The sequence below is a fragment of the Canis lupus genome, chromosome 10 (genome assembly GCF_011100685.1).
Source record: "Canis lupus familiaris isolate Mischka breed German Shepherd chromosome 10, alternate assembly UU_Cfam_GSD_1.0, whole genome shotgun sequence".
Lineage (NCBI taxonomy): Eukaryota > Metazoa > Chordata > Mammalia > Carnivora > Canidae > Canis > Canis lupus.
The window spans coordinates 26,114,179-26,129,955 of NC_049231.1; the positions used below are offsets into that span (position 1 = coordinate 26,114,179).

The window sequence follows — 15,777 nt, forward strand, 5'->3', positions numbered from 1 at the left end:
GAGGTTTGAAATGAGGGGGCAACTGTGGCACAGATGCAGAGAGAGTAGAGAAATGTGGATGACCCACTGGCTCATTGCATCTGGCCTCTGTGAAGTGCTTTGTAAATAGTTGTTGATTTAATGAATGAATTACAGCTGAGCCCAAATTGTACAACAGGGTGTGTATCCCCCTGGTGCTGTGGGTGGTATCTATTGCACAAACAAAGAGGTACAAGAGCATATCTTTTCATCTGAAGGAGGAAGGGCTGACAGGGAGAGAGACAAACAAGAGAGATGGGGGGAAAGGGACTTCCTCTGTCCTGTGTGATGGAAAGAGGGCTCCAGTGAGGAGGGCATGAACTGTGGGGGACCCTTGACCTAGGGAGTGCCTCTCTGAGGCCCAGGGACAAGGGCTACTCAGAACTAGGTATAGGCCATTCTCTACCCATCCTCTTCCCCAACCCCTTGACCATGGGAACTACAGGACAGATCTGGTTTCCTGAAGGATTGGGGGCATTTCATCAAGATAGAGATGTGATGCACAATGGACCGGCAGCATCAGGGAAGACGGTGTCAGCAGAGCATGTTCAGGAACAATGGAACATGGGCAGAGTAGGAGACATTAGTGGACTGGTGCTTAGACACATGAGAGATACCAGCCTCCTTCCCTTGGACTCTTGGAAGTAACTGGAGATCTTGAGGGCAGGTGGCTGAAAGTTACTGTAACTTGAGCATCAATGTTAATATTACCTCGTTTGCACCTACGGGTCCCTAAGGCCTGGGACCTTTGGGTTACAGAATGAATGATAGGTGACATGAGGCAGGTTTCACTTGCTCATTCATTAAGTAAGTATTTGTTGAGCCTCTGTGTACCAAACATAGTGCTGCATGCTGGGCAGACAATGGTTTACAAAACAGAGATGATCCCTGCCCTGGGGAGCTTATGGTCTAATAGTCCAACAGACCAGCGTATGCACTATTCAGGAAAAGCACCTGGAACCACCATAGTCCAATCGGAAGGGTTCTTTTAGGTGAGGGTCAGGAAAGGATAATTTGAGAAAGTGACACTTAAACTGAGACCTGAAGATGCATAGGAGTTAGCCAGGTAGAGGGAACAATAGATACGGAGGCTTTGGGAACCTGTCTGGAGGCTGAGAGAAGGCAGCAAGGAGACACAGGGGAGGCTGCAGTGGGAGGCCGGGGCCAGACCCCACACGGCCACATCGGGACTTGGATGCAAGTCCAAGCATGGTGGCTGGTGGGGGAGTGAGGTGATCAGGCTCATGTTTGACAAGGATCATTCTGGCATCTCTCTGGAAAATGCACTGGCGACAAAAGGGTCTGCTGGGAGAAGCGTGTCAAGGCTCATTCAGTCACCCAGAAAGAGACCTGGTGGCGTGGTCGTGGTGATGGAAAGACGTGGAGGAATCTGAGAAGTATTTAAAAGAACTGAGACAACATGTTTTTGCCGTGTCCTTGTTTTGGTATAAACAGGCCAAAGCGTTGACTTTAAACAAGGTGAAGAGCAAGTACTCGCCCAGGTCAATCTGTCCCACGCGTGGCCTGTTTTGCTCTGGGTTAGTTGCTCTAACGGTGCTGAGGTCATGTGGGCCATACCCTCACCTCCAAGCAGGACCACACCTGAGGTGAGTGCGTTTCATGTCTGAGGGGTTCCTGAGAAAGCTTTCACAACTTCTTTCAAAGATAACCTCTGCTTGTCTTTAAAAGAATCACTATTGGGAAACCCCTGTTTGTATTTTACCTGGATGCCTCTCGTCCTGAAGTTTCTTGATTCTTGATGGAGATGCTGAAATCAGTCACCTGGGCCTTCAAACATGGATGACGTCATAATGGCAGTTCTGAAGCATGTCTCGTTTGTAAATAACAGAGGAGGGTGCCTGAATATCCCGAGCAAAGGGATCTAATTAGAGATCTCTCTAGCTCTCTGTTCTTTGCCCTTGCTACTCAAAGCATGGTCCGTGGACCGAGTTAACATCACCTCAGAGCTCAGTAGACTTGCAGGACTGAATCAGAATCTGCATTTTAACATGTTCCCCAGGCCATCCATAGGCAAGTTCATTTTGGGAAGCCCTGCCTTGGATCAGCCTAAGACCATCTAAAAGTGGGTGGGCGGTGACAGGTACCAGAGATTTGATATTGCAGTGAGCCTCAGCAAGTGGTTAGAAAAATTGAACTGGTTCAACAGGAACCAGACTTTCTCTGGAAGTTCCCTGCCCCCGGGTCATGCACAGCGTTTCAGCTGAAGTCAGAGATGTTGGGTGCATTTCCCCATTGTGTGGCTGGGAGGAGCGCTGAGGGCAAGGGGACGCACCCCTGGTGCTGAAATGCTGTCAGGTGGAAAGCAACTCTCCATGCGCTCCCCTAGGCAGCAGAGACACTTCCCCAAACCCCCCCAAGTGTGGACAGTTTGTTCCTTGTCCTCTTTGCCTGGTCCCTAAGGGCCCCAGTTAAGTAGTTAGGGTGGTTAGGGTGACTCTTGCTTTGTTCTGAATTGAGCAACATGAGTGATGTGCAGGGATAAGGCTGGGTTAGGACCTCAGTTTAAGACTCCTCCAATGGCCTGGGGTGGAATAGAACATCCAGCTCCAGGGGTTTTGAAAGCTCTGCCCACGCTGTGCGGTGGGCCTCTCCAGGCCAGTGACCCCGGTTCCCACTTGAGCGGATGTGTGACCCAGACACTGCCCAGCAAAACAGGGCCCTTGTCATTATCTCTGCTTTCCTGAGAAGTGTTTCAAGGTGCAAAATCCAGGCCAGAGCCAAATCATTTCCCTCTCTCTTCACTGGGGCTGGTCCTCCCACATAATCAGACAAATGGATGAGGTTTGTGGGCTGTGTAAAGCATATGGTTTGTAAATACTGTAAAATCAAACATCACTTTTGGCTTTTATTTACTGTAACATGTTCACATCACCTAGCACCAAAATAGCTCTTAGGTCTTCTCTGCCTTGCTTCTCCTTCTCCCTGTTCTGTCGCCTTCATCCTTGTGGTACCTGCGCCCGCGCCCCTACCTTCCGCTGCGCTCACGTCTCCTCCTCCCCCACCTGCTCCCACCCTCCTTTCCGGGCTTGCCTTCCCCGCTGACTCCTACTCCCATGTCTCCCTCGCCTGTCCCACTTAACATCTCGCTCGCTTTCCCTCCCTTTCGGCCTCTCACACTGCTCCTTGATCTTTTGAAATGTCTCTGCTACCTTTCCCTTTCTGTGCTTTCATTTCTAAAGGCTGCGTGCCAGACGCTCCTCACTCTGCTCCACTCCCTCCGCCTCTCAGGCTATTTTCTCTTCGCTCCCAAGACTCACCACAGAGTGCCTTCTTTTTCCCTTCCCCTGTAAAGGCAGCGCAGGGATCACAAAATCATAGAATTCAGAGTCAAGGGGACACAGCCTACGTTACACTGACAGTTACTTCTGAGTCAGAAACTCTTTCTTCTTCTATCACACTCCAGAATGGCTGCCCCCATCACTCCTGAGAGCAAGGAGGGCTGGGGAAGAAGACAAAGGAACGGACCCACCTCACCCCCCGTGCTCCATCTCCAACATGTACCCCATCCTTTCATTTAGGTGTCACTGCACACACCCCTCCTCTTCTCAGGACCCTCAGCGGTGCAGACATATCTGCTCCCAGGCTCCACCAAAACACTAAATTTCCTTCTCCACTGTCCCTTCTTCCCAGTGAAGTCAGTCTGTGCTTCACACCTCCCCGGAGAAACACAATCCTATTTGGAGGTGGCAGGAGAGAAGGTGGTAATGGGGTCCCTTGTCCCAAGTGCAGCTCTTGGGTGTGTGTGTGTGTTGGAGGGGGGACGCTGCCAGCAGTGGCTCAACTGCCAGATCCAACAGAAAGCACATTGCAAAGCTGGTTCCCGCCCAGGGTCATGCTTGGGCAATCAATCAATCAATCAATCAATCAATCAATCAATCAATCCATCAACAATTGCTAGTCAACACTCTTGTGGAGTCGGCGTCTCTCTGTGCCACTGGGCAAAGCCTCCTCAAAACACAGGAAAACAAACAGAGACCCAAAGAGACATCCTTGTAACCATGAAACAATGGCTCTAAAATCCAGCTTTCTCAGCCAGGGCTTCTCTAAGCACTTCACAGAATCTCAGATGCAGGCTTCTTCGGTATCCGGGGAAACAGAGGTTACAAGTAAGCCCCTGGGGATTTGTAAAAATCCCTCCATCTCCCAGTGCCTGGCTCCTCGTGGTCTGTTTCTCCATGTCGGCCACGAGGAAGAGGATTAGCCAGGGAACAGTCACTGGAGGGAGGTGAAGGTCTCCACCGAGGGTGGAGCAGGAGGCCGGGCTGGCCCAGGCTTCGGGACACCTGCTGCTCCAGTCCTGCCTTCATGGTCCTTCCCGCTCCCGGCTCAGCCCTGTGTGGCTGTACCTTTACTCTCGACCCAGCAGTACCCACCCTTGGAGAACAGGAGGGAAGTTGCCCCGCGAATCCTCAAGGTAAGCTGGCCTTGGCGGTAAGCTGAAACGTGCCCCACCGAGTCCAGCTCCACCCTGTTATTCTGCGTCCAACGCTAGGGTGTGGATCTCCGCTTAGCTTCTCTCAGTGAGAATTCCCAAGGCCAGGAGGAAGCAGTGCCATCCTAAGGACAGGAAGAATTTGAGTTTCATGTCCCTGCCCCCTCGCCAGCTTACCCGCTGCCTTCCACACACCGCTGAGGGGAGCAGAAAAACAAGTATGAATATAATTCCCCACCTGACTTCCTTTCATATTAACTAATTAACCAACTAAATCACCAATAAATTACTATTATAAAATGTGTATACACATAGGCATATGTGTGTGTGTGTGTGTGTGTGTACACACATATACGTGTCTATATAGTTCCAGCTTTTCTTTCTTGCTCTCTCTCTTGCAGGCAGCTTCAGGCAAAAGCTTCTGACCCCACTGGAAGGGCCTCATCGGATCATGGGTGCCACGTAGTTGGCAGGGAAGAGGCCCAGTTTGTTGTGCAGGCGGCCGGTCCACCAGGACGGGTTGGAGCTGTCCAGGACCTCGACCACCTCTCCGCTGCGAAATCCCAGCTCGTCGTCCTCCAGGGCCTCAAAGTCGTACAGTGCCCGGGCCCACCGCACTCGCTGTTGAGGGAAGCGCAGAGGGGTCCTGCTGAGCCAGGGCGGGGGGCTGGCCTGCAGAACCACTGTCACACAGGGGAGGTCCCAAGGCTCCCGCACCAGGATAAAGTCCTCCATGAGTGGCCTGCCCCGAAGGCTGACTTCTGGCTTCCCAGACCCCTCTTGGACTCCCCTGTCCCGAAGGCTGACTTCTGGCTTCCCAGACCCTCCCAGACCCCCCTACAGCAGAGAGCAGACCCCACTGCACAGCCCTGAGCACAAAGTTATCAGAACTTATCTGAGCCGCTCTTGAGACTCAGGACTTTTACTGCAGAGAGGTTACCCTCCAAGGCCTCCCAGAGAATCCTTGACAACTACCCTCCCTACATCAATAGGTGGTCTTCTTATTCTCTTCAGACGACAGAAAGGATGGCAGCGTACCTACACTGACAGCCCCTGGTGCTAGCACAACCGAGGCAGGTGGATTGCAAGGAAAAAGCCAACAGATCTCCCTCCGCTAGAGGCAGAGCCGAGAAGGAAGAGGACAGGGCAAGGCAGAGCAGCCAGAGTAACAGACAGGGATGGGCTCTGCCTGGGAACTCCCCCGCCCCCATCACTGGGCTCCCCCTGCCTCCATTCGGAGCTCTGAGCACCCTGGCTCCCTCCTGCAGGACCAGCCTTTTCTCTAAGTGCCCCTCTGGCTGCCTTCATTGAGCCCAGGGAGGGAACGTTCACGTACCCCGGCCACTTGGAGCTGCACTGGGTCTGTGTGTCTCCGGTGCATGAGGGCGGCATTCATTTCGCTGCCCATGCCCACGCCACAGTGCCCATCGTTTATGTCAAGGCTGCCTCCTCGGCGTTCCTAGAAACACATGTAACGGAAGACCTGTCACCACACCACGTCCCTCCCAGGCCCTCCAGTGCCTTGCTCAGATGCTAGGGACACAGCCAGTGTTCCAAGAATACTTGCTGCCAATGACAAGAAACCCCAGGTGTTGGAGAGAGGGGGAAGGATGGCAAAGGGACCTTCGATTGTGAAGACGATGCCAGATTTCATTCATTCAAAGAATATCAGGCACCTGCCATGTATCTAGTACTGTCCTAATCACTGGGGATGTGTAGCTGGAAGGAAAAGGCCCTTGTCTTCGTGGATCATCAGTTTAGAGGGGGAACCATCTACATTTAAGTGATAAGTGAGCTGAGAGAGCATCTAAATCAGCCAGGGTAATCGGAGAAGGCTTCCTAGGGGAGGTGATACTTGAACTCTAGCTTAGAGGAGGAGAAGGATCAGCCAGGAAAGGGCATTTTAGGCAGGGGAAATAACATATAAAAAGCCCCCCAAGTTATGAGAGAAAACACAACAGACCATTCTGGTAACTAAAGATAGTGCAGTGTTGCTGGAATGTGTGTTTGCTCGGGGAGTGAGGAGGGTGGGGGGCAGAGGGGTGGTTTAGGAGGAGCCAGCAGGAGATGAGGCTGGGGAAACAGATATGGGCAGCTCACAAAGAGCTTCGTGTGCCCTACTAAGGAATTTAGGAACGATGTTATCTGGCTGTATTGTCCATCTCAGTAAGCGGCCCCAAATCCCATCTGGAACAAGGCAGGGGATAAATAAATAAATAAGCAAGGCTCTATTGTGGGCGTTAATCTGTTTTTCTTGTGGATCTCCACAGCCAGATGGGTTAAGGGGCATGGATAGATTTGGAATTGTGCTGACAGGAAAATGAAGCCACGGTTCACTGAATCCTCAGGGTAGGAGTGTGTGTGTGCGCGTGAGGGTGTGTGTTCAGGCAGGGAGCCAATGAATTCACAGGGACTTCTTTGCCAAGAGCAGTTCCCATATCATATTATCATATTTCTGCCGGTTGGGAGGTCCCAGTTCTTCTTTATGAAATCTGTGGACCCTCACGAGGCTGGGCTGGGCCTGAGATGCTTCTCCCGGGCCCACAGTCCCAGGACCACACACCCTCCCCCCCTCCACTCCCCCCCAGCATTTATTTGCTCTGGTTGTATCTGCTATCACGGGAAATTTTCACAGGCTCGGTGGCGGTGGGGACAGGTGGCCTGAGCCCCATGGGGGAGAGCAGGTCCTCTTCCCTACCTCACAGTGCCCACTGCATTCTTCTGGGGTACCTGATGGAAATGAGGGTGCTGCAGATAGCGGTGCTGCTGAGTTGGTGGTGCCGGGGCGTACTGCGAGGGAGGGGGCGTCGGGTGGTCTGACAGCTTCCTGGTCATCGGAGGCCGGATTTCTTCTCCCACAGCCCCACTGAGGAGCAGGCCTCCCTGGGGCCTCCGGTCCAGGCTGTTTCCCCGGTGACCCTGAGAGAGAATGATGAGGATGAAGCAGATCCATCCTCCTCCTTCCTGCATCTCTGGGCCCCACCCTGCCCCTTCTGGCAGCTGTTTCCAGACCTTGCTCAGGACAGTCCCAGGAGACAGCTGAGGGCATGTGGGCAGCCCAGAGACAGCCCACAGTTCAGACCCTCACAGCTTCAAATGGCTCCACGTTCTCAGATTCTCCAGGGTTGGGAATTTCAGGTCTCTGTTTCCTTTCCACGTGCCTCCCATTTTGTCCCTTCCTAGTAGGCTTGTTTTCCTCTGTGTAATCAAGCTTGAATATTCTATTTTACTGACACAATGCCACCCCTCCTTATCGCATGTGGCCACACCGCCGGACATCCTACCCTCCCGATGAGCTGTGCTATTGACTTTGCCTGATTTTGAACTGTCATTCATAGCCTGGTGATAGAGACCCAAACAGCAGTCCTCTTGCGGCGCCATGGAAACCAGGCTTGCCGCTGGGCACGCTGGGAAGGAGCACGGCCTTTCTGCTTAATGGGACCACAGCCCTGTGACTTGGAGGTCCTCTATTGTTATTTTTATTTCACAAACAATCACATAGGGCCCTGGGCTTTGTACACGCCAGGCGCTGTTCTAAGAGCTTTACAAATATGAATGCATTTAATCCAGTTTAATGCACTTTTATGCTACCTCTTTTCTCTCTTGCATGCATGTCCTGGTAAATTAATACCAGGTCCAATGAATGAATTGGATTCCGGCCACTTGGATCTTTCCATCACCTGTAATGTGGTTAAAATAATTCACAAAGTCTTAGTTAACCTTTGTTTTTCTTGCTGGACTTCTATGTGCACTTGCTAGGAACACTGTTTTTCTCCTAGGACTGTCATCACTTCTCAGGCTTACAATCAGCCAACTACCTGAGATGGTTTTCTCTACTTCCCCAGAGCACATGTTGCTTTGACAGCGGCAATGCCTTTTCAAATAACTTGTTCCTGGGATTTCAACTATTCCAGAGAATGCTTCTTCCTATACCCATCTCTTTCTTTCTTTTTTTTTTTTTTTAAGATTTTACTATATATTCATGAGAGATACATACATACGGGGGGGGGGGGGGGGGGGGTGGCAGAGACACAGGCAGAGGGAGAAGCAGGCTCCATGCAGGAAGCCCGACGTGGGACTCAATACCGGGTCTTCAGGATCAGGCCATGGGCTGAAGGTGGCGCTAAACTGCTGAGCCACCCGGGCTGCCCTCCCATCTCTTTCTTATAACGACTTGCTTCCTTTGAAAGATATTTTATAAATTGTGCGTGTGTGAATTTATGGGAGGCAAGTTAACACTTCCTTGGTGCCTGCTACTGTCCAGACTCTATGGTGAGTGCTATCTCTATATTATCTCATTTAATCCTTGTGATAGGCCAACAAGGGAAGTATTATACTCTCTCCATCTCCAGATGAGAAATCTGATACTCAGAAAGGTTTCTTAACTTGGCTAGGTAATAAGGATAGTTAGTGATGAAATTAAGATTTAAAGCTGGTTTGTCTGGGGGTATCTGGGTGGCTCCATTGGTTAGGTGTCTCGCTCTTGGTTTCAGCTCAGGTCATGACCTCAGGGTCATGGGGTAGAGCCCCACATCCAGCTCTATGCTCAGCAGGGAGTCTGCTTGAGATTTTCTCTCTCCTTCTCCCTCTGTTCCTCCCCCTGCTTTGTGAGCCCTCACTCTCTTCAATCAACCAACCAACCAATCAATCAATCAATCTTTTTAAAAAATTTTTAAAAAAGATTTTGTATTTATTTATTCATGAGAGATAGAGAGAGAGAGAGGCAGGCTCCATGCAGGGAGCCCGACGTGGGACTCGATCCCAGGACTCCAGAATCACACCCTGGGCCAAAGGCAGGTGCCAAACCACTGAGCCACCCGGGAATCCCCAATCTTTTTTTTTTTAAAGGTAGGTTTATCTGATACATTTTCTAGTAAAATAATACTCCATATTCCAGACTGTTCCCAGAGCAAGAATTTCAGGTCCAATTATTTCTTCCAACAACCCTACCCCACCCTTCTGTGACAAAGCTCTACCCACTCCCTTAGTCCTGGACTCTAAGATGCTCTCCATCATTCCTTGTGTGCCCCCCTGGCCTTCATCTTGGCCAACTCCTAAGTTGGGCTGAAACTGTGATGCAGTAACATCTATAATAACAAATAAAGCATCCATGGTTAAGAGCTAATGTTTGTTGAGTGCTGGTAGCACTGTTAGGAGTGATATAAGGGAAGGCAATACATTATCTTCTCAAACCTTCACCACCATCTATGAGTTAGGTATCACTATCATTCCAGTTTTATGGATCAGGAAACTGAAGATCAGATAAATTTCCCAAATCACATGGCTGGGAAGTATTAAGAGATGATTTAAACTGAGGTCTGACCTCAGAGTTATTCTGTCTTCCAGAATACTCAGAGGACATGCCCATCAAATGCATTGTCTTGATGGGTCGAGTAGGACTCATGCTGCCTAAAATCTGTAGACCGGGGCTGATCAGGGCCTGAGACATACCTGGTCCTCTCGGGTTCTATCCCTCAGAAAGATCTGCTTCTGTTTGGAGATGGAAGTCGTCCTGTAGTAGTCTACCAGCTTATTTAGAGATGGAAACTTCTCTGTCCACAGGAAGTAATTACCCTTGTTGTCTCTCATGACCTTGAAGTGCTGAACATCATCTTCATGCCTAGAGATCAAGGTAAATCAAAATTGTATATTATATGGTGATGATGTCCCCACCCCCAGAGCTGACTGCATCCAGGGGTGCTGGAGTTCTTTTTGGGCAGGAAAGGGGATTTGAGTGCTTGCCCATCACAAAGCAGGTGGGCTGGCTCACTCAAATTCTAGGAGGAGATTTGTGGCAGGGACCACTCAGGACACAGGCTGCATTAGAAGGGATTTTTACATCAGCAGAAGATAATCAGTCTTCTGACACTGGAGCCAAGCTTTTATAAGAAGAAAATGTCCAAGTGCTTTAAGAACTATCAGGTCAAGGACTTTTTACAATGTTTGTTTGAAACATGGTAATCCCTAGTTCTGTATGATGCTAAGGACTCTGTCAAGACTCAGAGGGGAAAGATTTTTCACCCCTGCTATCTTTCCATTATCAGAAATACTTTGAACCAGCTCTTTTAAGCCCATAAACTAGCTCTGGACAGTAAGAGGCTACCTTGGGAAATTTGTCACACTTGGTTCTCTATATAATGGAGATCTCTTGGCCTTGGTTTATGTTTTGCAAAAATAAGGTTACAAAGTATTTTGAACTTTTGGGGAGAAAAGTGTTACATAGACATGTAGTGTTTTAATTGGCAAGGACCTCTGAGATTGTTTAGCTTTGTCTCCATGTTATGTGAGGTGAGGATGCTGAGGCTCAGAAAGGTGAGGGGCTCAGCCAAGGTCATGGTGAGTGAGTGGCAGAGCTGAGGCAAGAACCTTGGTTTTCTGATTCCAGTCTAATGAATTGAGCCTGTCATACCATGTACACCTGCTAACTTCTTTTAGATCGGCATCTTTTGACACCAGCTGGAATTGCAGTGATGGGAAATATTTGTATCAAGGTAGGAGAAACTGGATTTTATTCATCTGGAAAGGAGGAGTTTGCCCTTTACTATTAGCTCCAGTCTTTCTCCATCAACAAGGCATTCTCTTTTCGATGTCAAGTTTATTTGTCAAACAGACATACACTTATATCTAAAAATAAACTAATGATATCAATTGCCTGATCCAAGAGAAAGGTCAAGAATTTAAGGAGAGTTGGGGAGTAAGGATACCTCCGAAGGTTAGTGCAGGTTTCTTAAGGATGGATTCAGTGGACTATGTTCAGAGGGGACAGGAATTTTGATTGATCTTCAGGCTCGTCTTATGTGCTGGGCTCTGCTCATAGCCAGCAGTGACCTCTGCTTGACTGCTCTGAGCTAGGAACCGACACTCTGCAATCACTGCATGGTCTTCCCCTTGGTGTTGGTCACTAACAGATGCTTTCTTCATTCTAACAACACATGGTTTAATTCCTAGTCATTACTCCTCACATCTGTGTGTGGAGGAGGAAATATTCTTGTGATATAATTATTCATCCACCACCTCTTAGTCAAAGAACTCAGAGTGAGAAACATTAACCCTCTCTCTCTCTCATGAACTGAGAGGCTGGATGTCAGGTTTGCAGCCAGTCACCTGGGCCTGTGGAAAGAGCTGGGCTCTCTCATCTGGGCTGCACCACTGTCTCAAGTTCCAAGAGGAGCAGAGAAAAGGATATAACTCAGGGCTTCAGACTCTAAAGTCTAGTGTTTCAGACCCTTAACAAATGCTAAATGTTAGAACTACAATTAGCTCTTAATTATCTTTGCATGACAGAAAGCAGATGTATAAATAAATAAAAATGATTTGCTTTGGAATATATTAGTCTACGTTTCTGCAAGAGACGTAGTAATGATTATGGTAATAATCACAAGAAGCTGCAATGCCTCAACAGCAGGGAGAGACTGTGGCAGAAGTCAAGGCTGACCCTTTTGGAGAATTCACCATCATGGAGGAAATATAAACCATAATTCCTAGTTGAAAAGCCAGAGTGCACTTCATGCAAACCAAAGGCACCAAGGAATGCCCTTCAATGTAGCCATTTACCTAGTCCAATCTGTAACCAGGGCCCTTAAGAAAGAGGTTTGACTATAAAATTTATTAAATAGAGCAAAGTTGCATTAAGACCTAACAAATTTAGAATTTGTGATCCATCACTATTGGCCTGACCTAAAATTTCCTATTGCCTAACCTATGAAAAAAAAACAAGTTTTAGTTAAGGAAAATTAAGATTTTAAGCAAGATTGCAAGGACAATGCTAATGAGACCAAGCTACTTTTGAGCGCTTTAGAGGCGCAGGTGCATACAAATGGTTGACCCCTATTTGTAAGTCCTTCCTACCTATTCCTTAAAATACCCATTCTTCCAGGCAGCCCAGGTGGCTCAGTGGTTTAGCGCCACCTTCAGCCCAGGGTGTGATCCTGGAGACCTGGCATCAAGTCCCATGTTAGGCTCCCTGCATGGAGCCTGCTTCTTTTCCCTCTGCCTGTTCTCTGCCTCTCTCTGTGTGTTTCTCATGAATAAATAAATAAAATCTTTAAAAAAAAGTACTCATTCTTTCTTTTTTTTTAAGATTTTATTTATTTATACATGTTAGACACAGAGAGAAAGAGGCAAAGACCTAGGCAGAGGGAGAAGCAGACTCCATGCAGGGAGCCCAATGCAAAAATACCCATTCTTTCTAAATAGTAAAGTGGCCTCTCAGTTATTACGCAAGATTGGATTTATGAACTTAAAGCACTAAAGCTGCATGCCTTTCAAAATGTATTGAATGATCCAGACCAATATTTCCTGTCAATGAACCGACAGTAGGCTCCACTGTACAGGTTTCCACGGCTCCTCATGTGCAGGTATCAGCGTTAATTTGCACACTTTCACATGTGGTCACCATGCCTGGTATGTGACTTGCAATCCCAGACGTGCTGACCACACACAGTGCACTCAGACTTGGGGTTTCTGAGCGTGGGGCTGTGTCATGCTTGTGTCTGGACTGACTCACTTCCTCCTGGGTGCTTCACATTAATGAGATTTTGCTGCTACGGTCCCTCACCTCAACCCCCTCGGCTCTGATCTGTTGCTGTCAGTTTGCTGCATTACAGTGCACGGAGCTGGCCCTTCTTTTTGTGCAACCACAAATGACTTGTGACTACAGCAATGACTTGAGATTTTAATTTTCCTCTGAGCCTTCTTCAGATATGTATCAGTAGTAGAAGAAGAAGTTCAGATTTAAACCCTAAGACAGATGTGGACAATTGAGGATTCTCCATTCCTTCTCTTGTCCTACTTCTTTGCACAAATACTCATCGAATGCCCACTGGGTATAAGGTGCTGTTAAAGGCACAAAGATGAAATAGATTAAGATCCTGTCCTTCCAGGGGCACCTGGGTGGCTCAGTGGTTGAGCATCTGCCTTCTGCTCAAGGCATGATCCTGGGGTCCTGGGATCGAGTCCCACATGGGGCTCCCCACAGGGAGCCTGCTTCTCCCTCTGCCTGTGTCTCTGCCTCTCTGTCTCTCATGAATAAATAAATAGTATCTTAAAAAAAAAAAAAAAAGATCCTGTCCTTCCAGAAGCACTTAGGCTAGAGGGGGAGGCAGATGGACATATACATAACTTGGCCACAAGCCAGCGTACTGAGGAGGTATATACATGGGTCACAGGAAGGAGATGAATTGCTTCCAGCTGATAAGATGCCTGGGCCCCTTGGCCGCCATGCTTCTGAGCAATAGGTCACATTCAAGGGGTCACCTCATGGCTTTAGCAGTCTGAGCCGGGAATGATCGTACCTGACGGAGATGGAGAAATCCCCTGGAGAGCTCTGGCTGGCCCGGATGATGAAGAAACCAACCTCCTTGCCCATAAGTAAGTTCTCAGCCTGGTGTCGCGAGAGGCCTTCATGAAACCATCTATTGGATGAGATAAAACCAGAGAGTCTTGGTGAGATGCCAGAGTGATGGGAAGGGGAAGGGGAAGGGGAAGGGGAAGAGGAAGGGGAAGGGGAGAAGAAACGACCCAAAGGGAAAGAGGGACTTTGGTCAGTAGAGAACAGGAAGAGACAAAGGAGGGGGCTGGGGCCTCTGAACCAAACATGCTCTAGGCAGTTTTCAGACAAGGCAAGTGAGCGTTCCCCTGACGCACCCACTTTGTTCCTTCCCTCCAGGAGAAGTCTTTCTTGCAGTTGGAAAACCTGAATCATGGAAATGTGCCACTGCACCAAAATGGGACAGTGTGGGAGTGACTCACTGCGGGAAGTGGCCGCCTGCTGGCAGCTATGTGAGGGATGTCACTAGGAAAGAACTGCAGGGACAGATGATGTGCCAGGAAGACAGGAACCCCTTCAGGCACTGGGGGACCAGAGCTGGGAAGCCTTGGGCTCACACCCAGGCTGGGAGATCAGTGGGCCCCCTTAATGCCCAGAGGTGCTTGTGATCTGGGTGGTGTGGAGCCAGGCTAGCAGCAGCAGAGAGCAGCGTCAACACAGCCAGCTCCCAGGACCCCCCTCAATATCCAGGCAAATAATCCTTACTGTGGAAAAGAAGAAACAGAGGAGAGATTCTTCTTTCAGGGGAGCCGTCAGGGTGGCAGTGTCTGGAAGTGTTGTGGCAGGTGGCATAGCATACATGCAAAAGGTCAAGTACAATCACAGGAGCAAGGCAAACAGTGGTTACAGCCTCAGGGCAGGAGGCCAGAAACCTCTCAACCACAGAAGAGCAAAATGAGTGTTTGCAATCACTCAGCAGCCCTAAGTGGGATGGGTCCCATTTCTCCAAGGTGGCTCTCCTATTGCTGCCACAGGAAGGCTAGTATGTCCAATCCCTTGAAGGTGAATGTCTGACGCACTTTGGATTCCTTTGTGAGCAATATCCTGTGCTCTCTAGAATTTAGGAACCTGGACAGGAGTGGCAGGAGGGATGTCCTAATTCTAGACCTGGAACTGCAGGGGAAGGTTGGTTGGGCTCCGAGGGGCCAGAAGCAGAGGCTTTCTGGTGGCCGTCTACCTGGAAATCCTGCCAGAGTAGCTGCCACACTTTGCTACAGGGCCGAACAAGTGACCACCACAGCATTGCCTTGTGTAGGAAATGTAATGGGGCCGGGTAAGAGAATGGGACATGCTCCTCAGCAGCCCTATCTCAAAGGAAATATTTTGGAAGAGGCAGCAAGTGGTTAGGGGATTGTTTAGAAGATACACATTTGTCCTTTAATTGGAGTTGGATAGATGACTTCAAGACTTGCAAAAATGTCCACACACTGCATATTAAGCGAGCAGGCAGGGTTATGTTTTTACATATCCTTCCAAAGCTATTCATTCGTTCATTCAACAGGTGTTTTTTTTTTTTTAAGATTTTATTTATTTATTCATGAGAGACAGACAGAGAGAGAGAGAGAGAGAGAGAGAGGCAGACACACAGGCAGAGGGAGAAGCAGGCTCCATGCAGGGAGCCCGACGTGGGACTCGATCCCAGGTCTCCAGGATCACGCCCTGGGCTGAAGGCGACGCTAAACTGCTGTGCCACCCGGGCTGCCCATTCAGCAGTTTTTAATCAAGTATCTACTACGTGCTGGCCTTCTGCTAGACGTTGGGGATAGATATAGTGGTGAGCAGAGCAGACGAGAAGCCCTGTCCTCATGGAACTTACATTCTATCACACAGAGATTGTAGAACCCACTGGCGGACCTAGTAGTTCACTGCGACAGTGATAAAAAGGTTTCAAGGGGGAGGGGAGAAGTTAGAGATGAGAGTACAGAAAATTCTCTTGAAGAAGTAGAGTAGTGGAGTGATAGCTGGAGGGGGACTTGGG

General features: G+C 49.1%; 1 protein-coding gene across 8 annotated transcripts in view; it reads right to left on the reverse strand.

Moving 5' to 3' along the window:
- Positions 1-2,854: 2,854 nt before the first annotated feature.
- Positions 2,855-15,777, reverse strand: part of GRAP2 (GRB2 related adaptor protein 2) — a 64,027-nt gene continuing 51,104 nt past the window's right edge. For all 8 annotated transcript variants that reach the window (XM_038550491.1, XM_038550490.1, XM_038550492.1 and 5 more), the window contains 5 exons: positions 13,765-13,884; positions 9,923-10,091; positions 7,202-7,390; positions 5,808-5,930; positions 2,855-5,092 (listed from right to left, as the gene is read on the reverse strand). In XM_038550491.1, coding sequence (XP_038406419.1) covers positions 4,913-5,092; positions 5,808-5,930; positions 7,202-7,390; positions 9,923-10,091; positions 13,765-13,884 — 781 coding nt within the window. In that variant the 3' untranslated portion in view covers positions 2,855-4,912. The remainder of the gene's footprint in view (positions 5,093-5,807; positions 5,931-7,201; positions 7,391-9,922; positions 10,092-13,764; positions 13,885-15,777) is intronic.